This window comes from Xiphophorus hellerii, chromosome 10 (assembly GCF_003331165.1).
Source record: "Xiphophorus hellerii strain 12219 chromosome 10, Xiphophorus_hellerii-4.1, whole genome shotgun sequence".
In the NCBI taxonomy this organism is placed as follows: Eukaryota; Metazoa; Chordata; class Actinopteri; order Cyprinodontiformes; family Poeciliidae; genus Xiphophorus; species Xiphophorus hellerii.
This window is the reverse complement of record NC_045681.1, coordinates 12449286-12467077: the sequence shown is the minus strand read 5'-3', so window position 1 is coordinate 12467077 and position 17792 is coordinate 12449286. Positions and strand designations below refer to the sequence as shown.

Here is a 17792-nt window from a genome sequence, read left to right as displayed (position 1 = left end):
TTGACATTTAACAATTTGGGAAGACGAGATGATTATGTCACAGCTTTGTAAGTCTTTGCTGAGTTAAACATAAGCAGACCTATGAACCTGGTTACATTTCAGAAGAATAAGAATGAAATTGTGTAAATTTGTATATCTCACTGCTATGTTCTAAAATGTCCACTAGATGGCGGAGTGGCATTATTAGAGGAAAAGCATTTAATTTTAAGGCTTTTGCACCGATGTATTTTAACTTAAGAAATTTCTGTCTGATGCCTCATTTGGTATGTTGTTGGAAATATGCATCCCTGCAACAACAGAAACAAAATACACACACGAAATGAAATTGAAAGCAATATTAGCCTATAACACATTTTCATTTTTTTTAAGACTGATAGGTTTTTATAAAAAATGAGAAAGGCCGATTTAGTTCTCAAAAATACTCCAAAAATATTACATGTTTGTCTAAAAGTGCATTTTAGAATTACCGCCTGGTCGCATCTACCAACGTTAGTCTTGTCCAATAAAAAACGCTTACAGCTTGATCGATCGGTCAGTTGACCAATCAGAGCTTAGATTCCCGTCTCGGATGATACGGCACGTATGGCTGATTTGCAACCCGCTGAAGCAACAGTGGAGAAGAAGAGAAAATGTCGCTGACTTCAACTCGGACCGTTCTAGGATCAGTGGCCTCTTAGGGAAAAAAACAGACGCTAGTTCGGTGAGTAGCGCCGTCGTCATCAGTCACAACTTAAATTAGGATGCCTGCGTATCTGGAAGTCAACACGGACAGTAGTTTTCTCTGCCGATTTAGGTCATTTTCCTTTGACGTTTGACAGCGACCGAAACAGACGAAAACAGCAACAGTAGCGGCTGGCAGCCATGATGGCTGTTTGGAACATTGGATGCGGCGGTTTTATTCACATTTGCGGAGTGGTTAGCTTAAAGTTTACAGCGTTGCTGCATAGTTAGCACGGCTAAAACATTAAATTGTGGCTTAAACAGTCACATAAAACAATTAGGCTATCTTTAAACGCGAAATTATACGTTTCTATGGATTTTAATAGTTTGTTATTTTTAAGTTTAACCCACGTTTAAAAAAAATCTATAAACATTTGTAGAGAATTTCATTCTTGAGCCCAAAAATACAGTTTTCGCCCGTTTTTGTTCGGTCTGTTCATTGAGGAGCTCAGCTCTAATATAATCGGCATGCACTGATAGTGCGATTTTTGCACTTTCCTCTTTATTTGTGGTGACGCTTCGCCTGTTGCTCTGTAGTTTCACATGTACTAATGAGAGAAAAAAATAAAGAAATTGCCACAAACTAATTTAACTAAGTTATTAAGTATGTCTTAATATAAATTAGGTGGATTTGTAAGGTTTTCCCATTTTGAGACAGATATTTCCTTATTTATCACATCAACACTTGTTGCAATGTTTTTTGATTAGCAAACTACAATGTATACCAGGTTAATGCATTTACAAATATTATTGTTGTGAAGAAGTTTAAAACACTGTTACGTTATAAATCAATACATATCTGTGAAAAGGGATGTTTACATCCTGTTACACTGAGCATGAGCTATTGTACAAAGAACAATTGGGAAAAATGTTACGTTTCTAAATGTGCAAAGCTGGTAGAGAGATGTAATGTGCTCAGTGCTTTTTCCGGTCATTATTTTTATCTAAACATTTGCTTCAGATTTGCACAATGATTATCAGTTCAATCCACTCCTGAGTCCAGATAAAAAACAGTCTCTAATCAGGTTTTATTTTCTCTTTCAGAATAAATCTTCTGCTGTGATGTCAGGAGTAGTTCCAAGTATCAATAAAAATAATACATATTGTAAATGAGAGGTATTTTCTTGATAAAAACAAAAAGAACTGTTCCCCCTTTTTTTCTTTTAGCTATTGTTATCAGTATTAAAACTGTAATAAGATTATGTGTCCAGGACTTCAAGATAAACCTGAGCTAGTACTTATACCCTCTTATTTTACTCCTTCTGCTTGAAAAGACAGATTTTTTGTGAAAATATGGACCCTGCTTCCAGGATGGTGGGTCTGGATCCCCAAGCAAACATGGTTTTCACAGTTGTAAAGCCAGTTATGAGCATCTTTCAGGTATCCCCAGAGCAGGGCAACAACATATCTCAAAGTGGCATGGGCATGCAAAGTTTATCTGAAAATCCATTAGTCCTCCCTCAGCAGGCACAAGGTCAGGCTCAGTTAGATCAGAACCATTTGGAAATGCACAGCACTCAGCCTCATGTTCAGCCACAAATGCAGGCTACTACCCAGCACCAAGGGGAAGAGGTCCCCCAACACCAGGAGGTGTCAGCAAACTCAAGCACAAACTCTGAGTCTAATACCGAGATGCCCTTTGCGGAAGTGTCTTCTCTCCTGGATCCCAACATGAAAGGATCCAAAGCTCGTAAGTGACCATCAGTGAAAGTTTTGGTCTTCCTTCTCTTTGCCTAGTTTATTCAGAATTTATGTATGCAGTTTGCATAAATTCGGTTTTCAAATTTCCAGCCCTGCTGTGCGGATTTGTCTCAATCTGTCTGACTTCATTCTCAGGAAAATATCTCATCTCATATGATGAAATTAAAAGACGCCTGCAGGCCCCAGAGAAGATGTCCCTGCGGTCTCTGGCAGCATACACTCGGGTCAGCAGAGGCCCAGCCAGCAAAAAAACACTTCTGGAGTCACTGAATGTCCTTGGCCTCATGCCCAGCACAACCACCGCAGTATCCTCCTCCTTCTCCAAGCTCACTGAAGGTGACAGATGTGCTTTTAATAAAGAGCAGCATATACAAACTAAGGATATGTAGCAAATCCAAAAAAGAAGTGTTCAGAGATGCTTTTTCTCCAGTCTGAGTGAGCTAGAGCAATTTTGCAAAGATTTAGGGGCAAAAACTCCAGTTTCTGGATGTGAAAAGCTAGTGGAGACATGCTTCAAAATACGTGAAACTGTTTCTGTAGCTAAAGACGATTTTATTCTGTGTTGATCCAGGAAAGCTGAATACAAATGCACACCTGGCATTCGCTACATAATGTTTCAGTTATAGAGATTGAAGTCTGTGGTTATAATGTGACACGTGAAAAAGTTTATTTGACAAGTTGGATGTTAAAATATCTTTTTGTTGTTTTATTTTCAGGTGACACCAGAGCTCTGTGTGAAGATATGAAAGATTTTTCCCATGATTACATTGACTACAGTAACATGGCTAAACAACTCATCCCTGAGATGAACACAGTTCAACACTGGTCCAAAATTATTGAAACAAAGTATGAATGTGCTTACGATTGATCAAAATTAGCGTGATTATGAGAGTCATGTCAGTGTAACACTTCGCCTCTTTCCCACAGGAACCATCTTGAGGACATGAGAAAATGTTTCAAGGACCCAGTAAACAGCGGTGCATTTGACAACGTCACTCATGGCCTCGGTCTTGGAATGTTGGACGTTGCATTAGACATGATCGTCATGGTAATCGATCAGCAGATCCGCATCCTGTCTGGTGCAGCGGCGTCAGACCCCGTTGACTCGGGTCTGCCGTCTCGTCGCATTCGCAGGCGCCAACGCAAACTGCGTTCGTCCGACAACGAGAGATCTCGCAATATTTGTGGGGGGATGAGGGAGCAGGGGAAGGTCGTTTTAAAAAGCAAGGGACAAGCCAGAGACAGGAAGAAGATAAGGATGGAGTCAGGAAACTCTGAAGTTGTTGTGTCCCACGCGGAGCAGAGCAAGCCGGATAATGTTCAGAATAATGTCCTCACCCTGGTCTCTGTGGGTTATGAAACTGTCTCTAGTGGTATGAATGCAGCTGGAACTGTTTGACGCCTGCTAAAATCGCTAATTCACACAGCTAATCTAGGACAAAACACCAGCTAGACCAAACCACTTAAACTCCAATGAAGAAAACAAGTGCTCAGTCACACCCTGATGCATCTTTTACTGTTTTCAGACACTTAAACTCTTTTCAAAAACCAGATGACATATTGAGGCTTCTAGACATTACTCCCATTTTTCTCAACTTTCTCCATGGCTATTTTCTGCTTATTAGTAGAATATCTGAAAATCACTGGAGAGTAGATTGATTTTGATATAGTAGGATTAGTTAGTTTGCAGTGGTTGAGTGAAACATATAGATATACAGGTGTGTCATTAATTGCTGGAAAGTTAATTTATTTCATCATATTCATTCAAAAATAGACACTTATGTAAAAGTCTTACATGCAGTGATGCATTTCAAACATTTATTTCTATTATTTTGGATGATTATTGAAAACCAAAATTATTTTTGTTGGAAAATTAGAACATTTCCTTGGAAAACAAGGATTCAAAGGCTTTGTTTTGTGTCTGCCATGCAAGCATCGAGTGAGATCCTTTTCTCTATGATTTTGTAGGCCTTAACTTTCATGTATTGAAAATCATTTTTATTTTCGCTCACCTAATTCTGAGAGACTAAATTTATAGTTTCATTGCCTGAAAGCCACAATGTTTGGGATATTTACGTAAATGCGTACTTAAAAAATAAATGAACTTGTCATTGAACTTCTTCAGATGCACCTGTGTAGCAGCATTAAATGTTAGTAGAAAGTCACATGATTAATTAATCTCATGAGAGATGAGTGGAAAGCTGTGTATTAGCAACAAGGTATATAGTAGCTTTGTCAAAGAAGGTAATAAGTGGCTGAGCCAGCCACTGATTGGCTTTGTGTACCATTAATGAGATTTTCCTCTTAGACTTTGATTGTATGAGTGTTTGTAGGGAAGCATTGTTCAGGCTGTTACTGACCAATACTGACTTATGGTTTTCTGTGAGGTTGGAGCTGCTGATTTATTTATTTAAAATTTTTTTTGGGGGGGATAAGAACTTTCACTCGTATAAATTCACCTAATTTGTTTTCATTCAACAACTGTACATACTAAACACTGATTATGAAATAACTAAAAATAGTCCAAAGGTTATTAAAAGAGAAGTTTTGAATCTGAAAGAAACTAAACAAGTTGCCTCTTATCCCTATTTTTTCATTCAGGCATTGGCTTTTGACCTTTATCTGAGTTTTACTACCATGCTGTTAGTTGATGCATTTAGAGATTACAAAATTGGCATTTAATAAAAAAGGAATTGTATCTGAGCAGCTGATCAAATATTCAGAGCCAATCAAGGGCTTTTATTTCTTTTTTCTACCTTATTTGGTTGTTTGACCAGTTAAACCAGTAAACTTTTGTTTGGGATATGAATTAATTTGTTTAGTCTTAGTTAAAACAGGGCTGGTGACTCTTATTCTTCACCTGTCTTTTCCTCTGGGTATTGTGCAAAACTCTGGGAAAGCTGGTTGTAATAGCACATATTTATTTTTTTGATTATTCAGGTATATAAAGAGTGTACAGAAGAAGAAGAAATCACTCTTTCACAGTTCTGTAAATAATCCAAAGATTCAAACCATGCAATGTAGGATTTGGAAAAACCTACTATAGTTGTATGATTGGTTGTCTTGGTTTAACTGTTTTTACATAGTAACATATTATTTAAAGCCAGTAAGGCAATTTCAGAGAAGTCAAACATGTAAGTGAGTTATTTTCTCTTTGGTGAGTTTAAGTGAGTAAAATTGTTCTTTTATGTTATGATTTCAGTACAACTCATCTGAATGTGTGCTGGCTTGAAAATTGCCAGAGATAAAAAGATTTATATGTTTGCTCTACATCTTTATTTATTATCTAGATTATTAGTTTCTCAGTGGTGTTACATATCATTTTTCAGCTTTGAATAAAAATGAAGAACTTTATTTGCTACCATGTTTTTTTATTCTTAACTTGGTGAGATTCAAGCTTGTGCTTGAACATTGGGAACCTTTGGACTTTTACTATTTTCCAGGTATAGATAAATGCGGAAAAATATTTTAACTTTTTTTCCTATCCCATTATGTAAAAGATCGATCTATACCTCTGACTATTTCCTCTAGCAATCCTTCCATTTGCTCATCTGTCATTTAGTTTGTTATCCAATCATCCATCAACCGTTTATTCACCCTCTATCCACCAATCCGTCTCTGCAGGTTGCAGATTTAAAAATTCTTGAGTGTTGCGAAATATGTCCCATAAACTCATAATGAATGGTTCTTCTTATGAAAAACGTTGGTAAATATGAATTAGAAAATTTTAGAAACTGTCTTGTGATGATGAATTAGAGAAAGAGGTCAAGGAGATATTACATTCAAGCAGTTTAAAGACTACTAATCTGGAAGTGTTCCACCTAACAATTCACCTGTGTAGAAAAACATGCCAGATCCCCGTCTGTCCGTGTTTTGGCTCAAATGTTCTAGAAGCTGAAAGGCATTATGTGAGATTGTGGGGCAGTAGGAATAAACTCGGCAGAGTCAGCCAAGTGCTAATACCTTAACAGTGCACACACTCACAGAGGCTGCATGAGAGCGCAGGTTTAGTGAGGATTTGCTCTGTATTAATCCTGACAGGGAACAGAGAGCCAGCTGGAGCGTACAGGGAAGAGGCAGAGCAGGCACAAAACAAAAATAAAAGTATTTGGGCTGAAAGACGCTGGAAGAAAGTATGGATGGAGTGTACCTGTGAGATAAAAGTTAAGCTTAGGTTCTTGTGAATGTCCTCAAAGCAACAAGCAATTACTCCAGGGGATATTGGGAGAAGGAAACTCAGACAAACAGTCACAATATGTCAGTCTGAGAAAGTTTCATCACCAGAACTTCAGAGACGGCAGGACGGAGTAACATGGGGCACCCTAATGTGCCACTTTCCTATAAGCAAGCTCGGGCTCACAGGAATAAACACATAAACAGCCGGCTGCAACCCTACACACCAAACGGTGAGTGGAACACTGTTGGAATGCAATGTTTTTATTATGTCCACTTTGCTGCATGTTGAGTCTTGATGTTAGCTCTGACTTGTGCATGCCTGTGATATATTTTGTAATATGACTTTATAATGTGCCTCACATGAACACAGCTGGACATTTTAATCTGACTACTTGGCGAGCATGTGGTGTGTTTAAAATAACAGCAGTGTGGAGTTAAATGAGCGAGTAGTTGTAGTTGTCTAAAATGGTTTTTGAAAATGGAAACCGAAATCAACGAAATGTGGAATAAAACAAAAATCTATCACCCTGATGTTTTGAAGAATAGTCTCAGTAAATAATCAGCTACAGGATAGTGAAAGATGGCCCAGCGTTACCTCTGAGGACGGTTACAGTTGGAAAAGAGCTGTTTGAAGCCAAGCATTTCAGAAAAGGGTTCTGCAAAGTCCCATTGCTGAAAACACCATAATGAGGCGAAGATTTAACATGGAACACTGCGCTGAGAACAAATCAGGCAACATTTTATAAAGTGACAAAAATGTGGTTGCTCTTTTTGGATAGGGGCTGTGCACAGTTTGTCAGATGATCCCAAACTCTTACCTCAAAGTATTTTAGTTCAGGGTGTTTCTCATACTTGTGTCAGCGCTATGTATTGCCTACCAGAGATCATGGATCAGTTTGGATACATAAAAATACCTAAAGAGGTCATGTTTTCTAACACTTAAGACAAAATGTAATTGAAATGAGATTGAGACAAAAACCCCTAAACACCAGTGTGTAAGCTTCATGTTGGTTCCTATCCAGCAAGATCTCCAGATCTTAACAGAAAACACATGGGAAGACATCAGATATAAGCCAAGATCAACAAAACCAGAAATCCAGAGGACTTGGGGAATGTAGTCCAATTGTCCTAGGCTGGAATACCGATTCACAGGCATTGGAAGTTGGTCAACTTCATGCAAAACAAAAGCGAAGTAAACCTCAAAACTATTAGTTGTCTGTTTCACAGGAAACACAATTCCTTTGTCAATGTTTGAGTTCATAAAAGAGAATCGATACTTCTATTTTAACAACTCAATGTAATCTCCCTCACTTTTGTGATTATTTTGTTTTTGTGTTTTGCTATAGAATAGAAAACGGAGTGTCTCTATTGCATCTGCACATTTTGAGCACAGCTGTGTAAATGTAATTATACCTTCAGATATAAAATAATTTAATGTTTTATTAAATCACGTCATCCTGAGTAATTCACACGGAACTCACTATATAGGAAACAACAACTTACGAAGCAGCTTTTCTCTGGCCAATATTAGTTGTTTTCAGGTACAGCAACAATGATAGAAATGTAAAGTGTTTATACTGCCAGATTTTTATGTCTGCATTTCTGAGATGCAGGAGCTTTTAGCCCAACCATTGCATTTCTGGAACAGACCACACACACATTGTGGTCTACAAACAGGTGAACAAATTACTGTTCTAATGCAGTATCTTGCAGATCATTGCACGTGGGGTCACAATTTCATCCATGAAAAATGTCACTCACACAGCAAAATAACCAAACTTTCTTTTTCTTGAAGAGAAATACTATTTTAAATGCAGCTGATGCCGGTAGGGTTTCTCTTGTGTAAACTTTGGCCTCCTAGGATCAGCAGAAGCAAAGTGAGGCAGGAAGGCAGTGAAAACATGTGCCTTCTCATGGTTACATTCTGGTTTCAAATTAAGCACTCCAAGCTCTTTATTTTCTATCGATCGATTACATTCCCATTAACGCTTCAAATCTGACATCTGGTTTTATTAGTCTCAGAACATGAGTTCTGTTAAGTTAGAAAGAAAAATGTGACAATTTCTGTTTTGATGCATTTAATGAACAGGAAAACAAATCCTAGATAATTCATTCTTTGTGCTTTCAAACATAAAAAAGCAAGACAAATTTTGCTAACCTGACTTATTGTTACTGCTTGAGCCTTAAAATCTATATCTAATGTAGTAAAAGTCAGACTGGCTAATAGTTGTCAGGCTAAGCTGGGGAACTCTGCTTTTTAGCTGCATTTTGGCTGTTTGCTGGTTAACGCTCTCGTCTCAGGCCTGTCAGTTCAGATGAATGGCCCTGTCCTGGTAATCATATTAAAGCTTTTGAATTTAATGCTACAAAATCTGAAAAGTTTTAAGGGTTATGGATGCCTTTGCAAATGTTTAAAAGTGTTTTTCTAAACCACTTTAGACAGCTGTGGTGTTTTGCCTTATGTGTGTCACAATGAGCTCCTTGATAGTTTAAATGATTGCTTCCACTCAGCTTGTTTTTTTTTATTGCTATTATTAATTTATTTGTGGGTCATTTGCATGAGTCCTAATTTTTGTATTACACACTGTCTCCGCAGATAATTTGAACAACGCACTGGGTGCAATCAGGGTTCTGGGTGTGGAGCTGATTGAAGATGAACTCAAACCTCATTTGATCACAGTGCTGGCAAACATTAGGGAGAAAAGTAAGTGGAGATTTTACAGATTGCATCAGACAAGTAGATAGTAAGTGGAATTGTATTGTGTTTTATTTGTTTGTTTTTTTTATCTCTTTTTTTTTCTTAGGGGATGCAAAATGCAGACTCCTCCAACACAGTTAGTTTTAAATATATGATTCATTCTAAGAGCAAAACAGAATATCCTGGAAAATAGATCTAGCTGCCGTGGAAAGAGTAAAACCCAGTCCAAAACAACACTGGTTACTAATAAAGACTGACAGCGTTCGAGCGGATCAGATCAGGTCAGATCCTGGTCTGTAGGTGAAGTTAAGCTGTATTCATGTCTTGCAGCTTGAGGGCAACAGGATGCAGAGACCATATTCTTGTAGTTCTCAGAGTTAGAGACTTAATTCAAGTCAATGTCTTTTAAAGAATAGAAGAATACAGCAACCAGAGATCAATTTGTGTTCTGTTTTTTTTTTTAAAAACCATTAAGTTATTTATTTATTTATTTATTTTATTCTCTTTTACAGAATTGATTCTACCATGTTGATTAGCTGAATCATTGACAAGGATGTTATGGTATTGAATGCATTTTTTGTGTGTGTCCAGAGAAAGGCGCTGCTGAGCAGGTTGTGATCAGCGGGATCCTGCCAATCCTGGCTCTGTCTCTGAGAAGCAGAGGACCTTTGACTTTGTTGACTGCAAAACTGGTGGCTGAGCTTGCCAAGGAATGTAGGTTACTCACACAGATATAGACACTTTTCATTATTTATTACTGAACTTTGTTACTCCCACGTTGAAGTGTTACAGCAAGCCTATTTACTGAGGCTTCTTGTTTCCTCAGCGGTGGTCCGTAAAGGTTTTGGGGATGCAGGCTTGGTTACAGCCCTGCTGTCAGTCCTGACCAGCACAAATGAAGAGCTGCTCATTTATGCAGCAAGAGCCATCTCACGCATGTCTTATGACAGCTGTAAGTCAAGTGAAATAATAACATAACCTACAATTATGAGGTTTTAGTTTTATATCAGTGTTTTGTGAATGCAAGAAACCATTTCTACCAATATTTCAAGCTGTTATCAAAATACAATCTATATAATTCGTCATGAATTCAGATGCTACATGTTTCAGTTATAGCACATTTTAACCTAATTCAGCCAGTAAAAGTGAATGCCAAAAGACAGAAATATTTATGGGAAAAGATGATTCTGCACATGGAGAACATCCATCCAGCCATCCATCCATCCATCCATCCATCCATCCATCCATCCAGCCATCCAGCCATCCATCCATCCAGCCATCCAGCCAGCCAGCCAGCCAGCCAGCCAGCCAGCCAGCTAGCCAGCTGCAATTTTTATTATGTTGAATTAATGGGAATTGTGATTATTGTTACTTTTTTGTCATTCTAAGCTAAGCAGCAAGAATTGTTGCTACGCCGAGGTGCGGTGCCACGCCTTGTTGCCATCTTGCTCCGTTTCCCTGATAAGGAGGCTTTGGAGGAGGTGTGCCTCATGGCTCTCTGTAACCTCAGCGGCATGGCAGTAGCAGAGGAGGCAGGTATGATCTGGGAAAGAGGAGTGCCTGTGAGGCCTGGGGAATGCGTGTTTCATGGTGTTTCTCCTCACACGTGTGGCTTCGCCTCTTCTGTGACGCTGATTCGGGTCTCTCAGTGGGGACCCGGCCAGTACATGGTCAGCATCGAGGACTTCCAGCGCTGCTCCTCCTCCTTCTGGAATCTTCATGGGAACAAACGGGCTGTGCACTGGTTCCCGTTCTTCAGTTTGGGCAGCTGTTCAAATATGTTTAAGGTGATCAAGTTCTCAACCAGGAACATTCCTCGGACAAAGAGTCTGAAGACTCGTGTGTTCCACACTTTCCTGTGAAAGCTTACAAATATGGTGGCCTTACAAATTGGACTACAAAACACTGAAGCATCCATCCATCTGTACTACCCTGGATGAGTCACCGCTGAGAGCAGCACCAAACCTATGTTGACTGTCATACTATTAGAAAAAAAAGGAACTTCATTACTAAACATGGAAGGTGGGAACAACATTTTGTAAAAAAGAAACAACAGTGGGAGTGACATGTGTTCTGTGTGTTAACAAAGAGCACCTACATTTTGGTGTTTGTGTGAATTGTTTTTCTAAACTAAACCAGAGCTGGGACTTTAGACTTATTTCAACATAACAATTTATAACATTTCCAGTTAAAACCACAAGGTTGTGTTTGGACACCATAAACCTGGACACTGCTGAAGTGCAGTATTGCTATTCCTATAGGTTTTAATTCAATGTTGCTCTTATAAGTTTCAATATTGATTCATAGGCAACAAAAAGTAATTTAAATTCCACATCGCCAGGAAAATAATACCAATCAGCTCCACGCACCTCTGGCAAATGAATGTTTAAGCACCTCGAGTAAATGATTCTTATGGAGATTGCGGTTTTCTAAAAGTAGCTAGTTGCTTCTAATATTCTGACTTATCAATCTCCACGCACATCTGCATTAATGAAATGACATGTTTTTTATGCATTTTATATTTTGAAAAGAAACAGGAAGTCCTGGTTTACTAATTCAAAGGTCTAAAGTCATGTAAGCAAAGAAAATGCCTCACTTTTTGTATTTGGAAATGTTAAGAGTGCTCGTAACTGTGGCAAAAAATGTGTTTTTTTTTAAAGAGTAATTTTTATATGCAATTTTTGTTTCTTCAACTGAACAAATGCATTTAACTTAAGCCATGGCATGTTTTGCATTGTTCAGTTAACTATTTTGTGCATTTTCCACAGGTCTGATTAGCTAAAGATGGCATAGTAAGAGCGTATCTAAAAATAGTGCTAAGATTATGTCCATGTTACTAATTTCTTCACAAGTGCTTAAAATATGTAATATCTCTGCATAGCAATGTTCTGCTTGTTTATGATCTATTTTTACCTGTACTTATAACAGTGTAACACACACACACATATATATATATATATATATATATATATATATATATATATATATATATATATATATATATATATATATAGGCAGCTCTGGAAAAAATTAAGAGACCACTGCATTTGAAAACCTCATGGTTATTCCAATAAATATTGATTTCTGAACTCTATCTGAGTTAAAACATTAGTATTGTTGTTTCTAAATAAATATGACCTTGTTTTCTTTGCATTATTGGAAAGCACTGCTTATTTTTTGTTATTTTGACCATTTCTCATTTTCTGAAAATAAATACAACATTTTTGCTTGGAATTTCCGAGACATGGTGTCAGTAGTTCGTAGAATAAAAGAAAAATGTTCATTTTACTCAAACATATACCTATAAAAAGTTAAATCAGAGAAACTGATCATTTTAAGTGGTTTCTTAATTTTTCCAGAGCTGTATAGGGATTTGTCAATGTTTTAAGTTTCTTGGAACTAGGTTGTGTACTAAAATTGACCACTAGATGGCACACATGAACTGGAAATTGACGTGATAGAAAGTCTATTTGCATCTGTGCATATAACTTTGATGATTTACCACTGATAGACAGCATGTTTTGATGTCTGACCCAGTCTAATACAACATCCAATAGTTAACTGGTTCCGTTTAAACATAAGAAATCTTGTGATAAATAGTAAATCCCTTTACAAAATAAATGTCTCAAGTACAAATTGCAAGCTTTAGCTTTTCAAGTCTCTCCCACTTGCCTTCATCTAATTACTTCCCTTATTGGTTTCATCCCGCCTCAGGCGTCCAAACACAGGGATGCGTCCTGTAATCAATCCCAACTTTATTACTCCGGGAACCAGTTAAATATTTGATGTCAGATAAAATGAGAATGTGGAATTATTTACAGGTAGAGAGGTCTATGTGCTGTTTAAATACAGCTGGTCCTTGTTGTGCCTCATTTTAGAAAACAAACAAGTATCATCAACAAAAAATTAAGACTTTCAAAAAATATGCTGAAGACAAGTACATTAATATTTCATACTAGAATTTTATTCTCCAACAAAACTTTGAAGCCTTCAAAGAACACATGGATTTTTGTCTGACATTAAATTACAAAAAAATGTCTTAATATTGACTTAAGAAATCACTTAATCAGTCCTTTTTTTGCCAACCTTTGTAAACTCTTCTGCCACTGATTGGTTGTTTCTAGATATCGCTGGAAGAAGGCATAGGAAATAGATTTTTCACAGATCATCTCTCATGCCGTACTGTCACAATATAATGGCAGTCTTAACAAATATGTTAAGAAGGGAATTACAGCCACCCAAGCGCAAGAAGAAGAAGGTGTCATTTGCAGTCTGGTGGGAGCTGTACGCACCTGAGGAGCGAAAGATTTCTGCTGAAAATGTCAAACAGCAGGACGCTTCACTGGTGATTGAAAATGAATCGATTGCCAAAGCACAGGAGACAGTGGACCGACACCTGAGAGTGAGTCCAATGAAAAGAACCAGGCACCATTTAATACCTGGTCTGAGGAACATGTCCCCGTTGACCAAGAGATCTATGTAGGAAATATTGAAAAGCAGAACGATTCACTGGTCAGTGAAGAAGAGTCCATCGCTAGAGTGCAGGAGACAATCGATATAGCAGAGAAGGAACAGCCCTCAAAGTCTAAGGAACAGCCACCAAAGACCAGGTGCAACAAGAAGAGAAAGATACTATTTCATATCTGGTTGGAAAAACATCCCCCTGCTGATCTAAAGATTTCAGCTGAAAGTACTGGAATGGAAGATGTTTCACCAGTTACCAAAAAAGCATCGATCTCCGTACTGCAGGAGACAATTGATCTAGTAGAGAAGGAAGAGTCCCTTAAGTCTTGCGCTGAAAATGTTAATAAGCAAGACACTTCTCTGCCTGAAAAAGAAGGTGATCAGGAAGATTTCTTAAAAAGGGAGATTTGCGCCGAGGAAACGCCACTGGTCACTAAACAGGATTTAATCTCCAAAACACAGGAGACACTGGATCAGCAAGAGGAGGAACAGCCACCAAAGACCAGGCGCAACAAGAAGAAAAAGATACCATTTCAAATCTGGTTGGAGAAACATGCCCCCACTAACCTAAGGGTTTCAGCTGAAAGTACTGGACCGCAAGACGCTTCAATTGTTACCAACCAGGAGTCGATCTCCATACTGCAGGAGACACCAGAGAAGAAACAGTCCTTTAAGTCTTGCACTGAAAATGTTAATAAGCAGGCCTCGTCTCTGCCTGAAGAAGAAGGTGATCAGGAAGATTCCTTGAAAAATGAATCTTGTACAGAAGAACCTGTGATTTCTAGAACACAGCTGGTCACCAAAAAGAAATCCATCTCCAAATCACAGAAGAAAATGGATCAAAAAGGGGAGAAACAGATAGATAGATAGATAGATAGATAGATAGATAGATAGATAGATAGATAGATAGATAGATAGATAGATAGATAGATAGATAGATAGATAGATAGATAGATAGATAGATAGATAGATAGATAGATAGATAGATAGATAGATAGATAGATAGATCGTAATAAAACACACAAATATGTGAGGCAGTATGAGGAGTATGAAGGTTTTGTGTTTCTATCCTAATGAGTCGGACTACTTGATGCATAGATTAAACAGATTTGTGTTCCCCTAAACCTGGCACAAACACATGACCTGCCAGACACTCAGAGTGTTTAATCAGTGGCTCCACATCTAATCTAATGCAGGAAGCATGCATATATTATGTTTAATATTAAACCTATTAATAATGCATGACATAGTTTGTAGTCTATGCCCTCAAACCCACAAAACATGGCTGGAGAGTGTTTTATTGCTTGTCTTTGCAAATGAGTCATTTAAACTTTAATCCCTTTGTTTTGAGCAACTCCGCATTATTGCATTATAATCTAATTTAGCCTCTAATTACAACTTTTGTCACTTTGATACTGTAGCCTTAGCTACTCCTAACTTACAGGACTTTTTAGGAAAAGATATCAGTTCTACTGAAAATCAATACAAAAACAAAATGTAAAGGTAGTTACAGTAGTAGTTCCATGCAAGGCCTTTGCAGACATGTATCAAAGTAAATCGTCACAGAACATGTAGCAGAGGCCTACATTTTTAACTAAATGAGGCCATCATTTTGATGGATTCTTGCTCAAGGCTTGTTTTTTAAAATAACAGTTGATTGTCAAACCTTGTAGCAAGCCTAAGTGTCACATATGGGCCTCTGTGACAGGTCCTTGACATCTTAGAGGTTCAGAATTAGAGTAAACAAATCAATTCCTCTATCAAGTACAAGTGAAATTTTAGACAGATCCAACTGCTCGTGTTTTGTCACTTATCGAGGACAGTTGTGCCCCAGATAGCTTCTGAGAAGAGTCCTAACCTTTGAGGGAACCGTGATGTCAACAGTCAGCCACATGTATATATGAGCAAGCATTTTTATCCAACACATATCATTGACGGAACCTGTAAGTCATTTTTTTTGTTACCACACTACTGACAGAATACATCATCTTTTTTTTTTATTTATTAAATCTGTTATGATCCTTTGGTTTTTGAGTTTGGGGTGTCGTTTATGTTTGTGTTCTTCTGTTGTTGCTTCTGCTGCTTAAGGTCATTGATTCTCATTGTTCTTTACTCTCTCCTCCCATCAATATCCTAGTTTTCATGTCCATAAACGTTCCTGCATTCCAAGTCTTGCTATCCTGTGACTCCCAGTGTAAGTTTTTCTTTATAAAGACAGTAATAGTAAACTATTACTTCCTCAACTAGAGACAAGTACTGATTTTAAAAGGAAGGCTTTCTGGGCATTTAATAATAAAAAGTCATAAAAGGAGGTGAAGAATTAGTTTCAAAGTCGGATCCTCAACAATTACAATTTACATATCATTAGCCTGGAATACGCTCAATGTTCATGAAGCCAAATTTAAATGAATATCTGTGATTTAATTAACATGTCTCAAGCTTATACTGCTCACATGTTAGCAGCATGATTTATTTTCATTGGTATGATGTTCATATTATACAATGAGCTCTTTGCAAAAGATAGCTTTTGATCACAGAGTTTTCAAAATAACTCACTAATAAACACATTTTTGTTAATGTTTTTTCTGCGTACAAACATGTAAATATCTGCAGGCAGCTAGAGTTGTTGATAGCTTGACATGGACATGTGCTGTCTTTGACTTGTCTTTAATATGAGAACTAAATATGGGCTTGCAAGAACTTTTGGAATGACAATTATTCAAATCCACGTGCAACTCAAGAAATTGGAATATCATGGAAGATGAAAAAGAAAAAAGTGAAACTAGCATATTCAATAAATCCATTCCACACAAAATTGTACAATGCAAACATTTCATTTCAGTGACAACCACCAAAGGCCATTGCTAACGAAGCTGGCTCTTCACAGAGTAAAGCCCTATGGAGTTTTGTCAAGAAGAAGACAAGAGCCACAGAGCCAACAATGCAGACAAGGATTAGGGTTAGCTTGCAAAGATAATGATAAACAAAATTTAAAAACAATTTTCTCTCATGTTCCATACAAGCAAAACATCAGATTGTGTCTTTAACTGGAATGTTTGCAAGCAGCTGGGCTTCTTGTATAGATCTGATTAGGCCAGCATGCTTATTTCCTATGCTTGTTCTCCATATGCTTATTTGCTGTTAAAATTCTATTTTATGAATAATTTCGTTTACCTTATACTGCTTTCTGTTTATTCTAAAATTAATCCTTTCATAGCTCTTTCATCTTTGAAATTCATATTAAAAATAAATTAAAAATACTTAACTAACACAATATAGAACGTTTTTTATAGCCAGATGGTAATACCATATAACTGTGTCTAAAAATCTAAAGTGGCACTAACAGATTAATAAACCCAACATACTCTAATAACAGTCACACATTTGATGTCTTAAATTATAAAAAGCATTATAACTTTGAGGAAAATAGCTTTTTAGTCGCATTTTAAAAGGCACATAACACAATTTTAATTTTACTGATGATTCTCAATTTCACTAAGGCTTTAGGTTATGCCATTTCCATAAATGAAATTGGATGTATGTAAACGAGCACAAATCAACCAAGATTACACTCGCAAAATGTTAAAGAGTGATTATGTTACTTTTGTTAGCGTACATTATATTAAATTATATTAACAATTATCCATTTATAATTATTAATTATAATTAATTATATTAATAATTATATATTCATATGTATTAATTATATAAATTATATTCACACAAATACAATTTCAAGGATCCTTGAATCCTTAAAATCCTTGAATATTCATTGGCCACCGAAAATGAAATAAGTGAAAGCATAGTCTGGAGTTAAATTGTCTAACAAATCAGCACCCAACAGTACAATGGGACTTTGAAGCTCACTATGGTGAGGTCAAGTCTGTTTGTATTTTCCTTTGTTTCAAAATATCTTGTTCTTAACTTAACTAGTTATTTGTTCTCTCCTAGTTCTTGAAAACCTGTATTTTCTATTGACTTGTTTCACAGTTGCTTTTGTGTTCTTATCACAATTTTGGTTTGAATCTTAAGC

General features: G+C 37.1%; 2 protein-coding genes across 2 annotated transcripts; both read left to right on the top strand.

Annotated features, from left to right (window-relative positions):
- Positions 1-574: 574 nt before the first annotated feature.
- On the top strand, positions 575-5775 carry LOC116727378 (uncharacterized). Its single transcript, XM_032574774.1, has 5 exons — positions 575-700; positions 1765-2410; positions 2557-2757; positions 3138-3267; positions 3349-5775. Exons 2-5 carry the CDS (start codon positions 2014-2016, stop codon positions 3818-3820), a joined length of 1200 nt encoding a protein of 399 aa, XP_032430665.1. The 5' UTR covers positions 575-700; positions 1765-2013; the 3' UTR covers positions 3821-5775.
- Positions 5776-5829: 54 nt separating this feature from the next.
- On the top strand, positions 5830-11292 carry LOC116727379 (rap1 GTPase-GDP dissociation stimulator 1). Its single transcript, XM_032574775.1, has 5 exons — positions 5830-6827; positions 9194-9301; positions 9887-10009; positions 10122-10247; positions 10685-11292. Exons 1-5 carry the CDS (start codon positions 6734-6736, stop codon positions 11155-11157), a joined length of 924 nt encoding a protein of 307 aa, XP_032430666.1. The 5' UTR covers positions 5830-6733; the 3' UTR covers positions 11158-11292.
- Positions 11293-17792: the final 6500 nt, after the last annotated feature.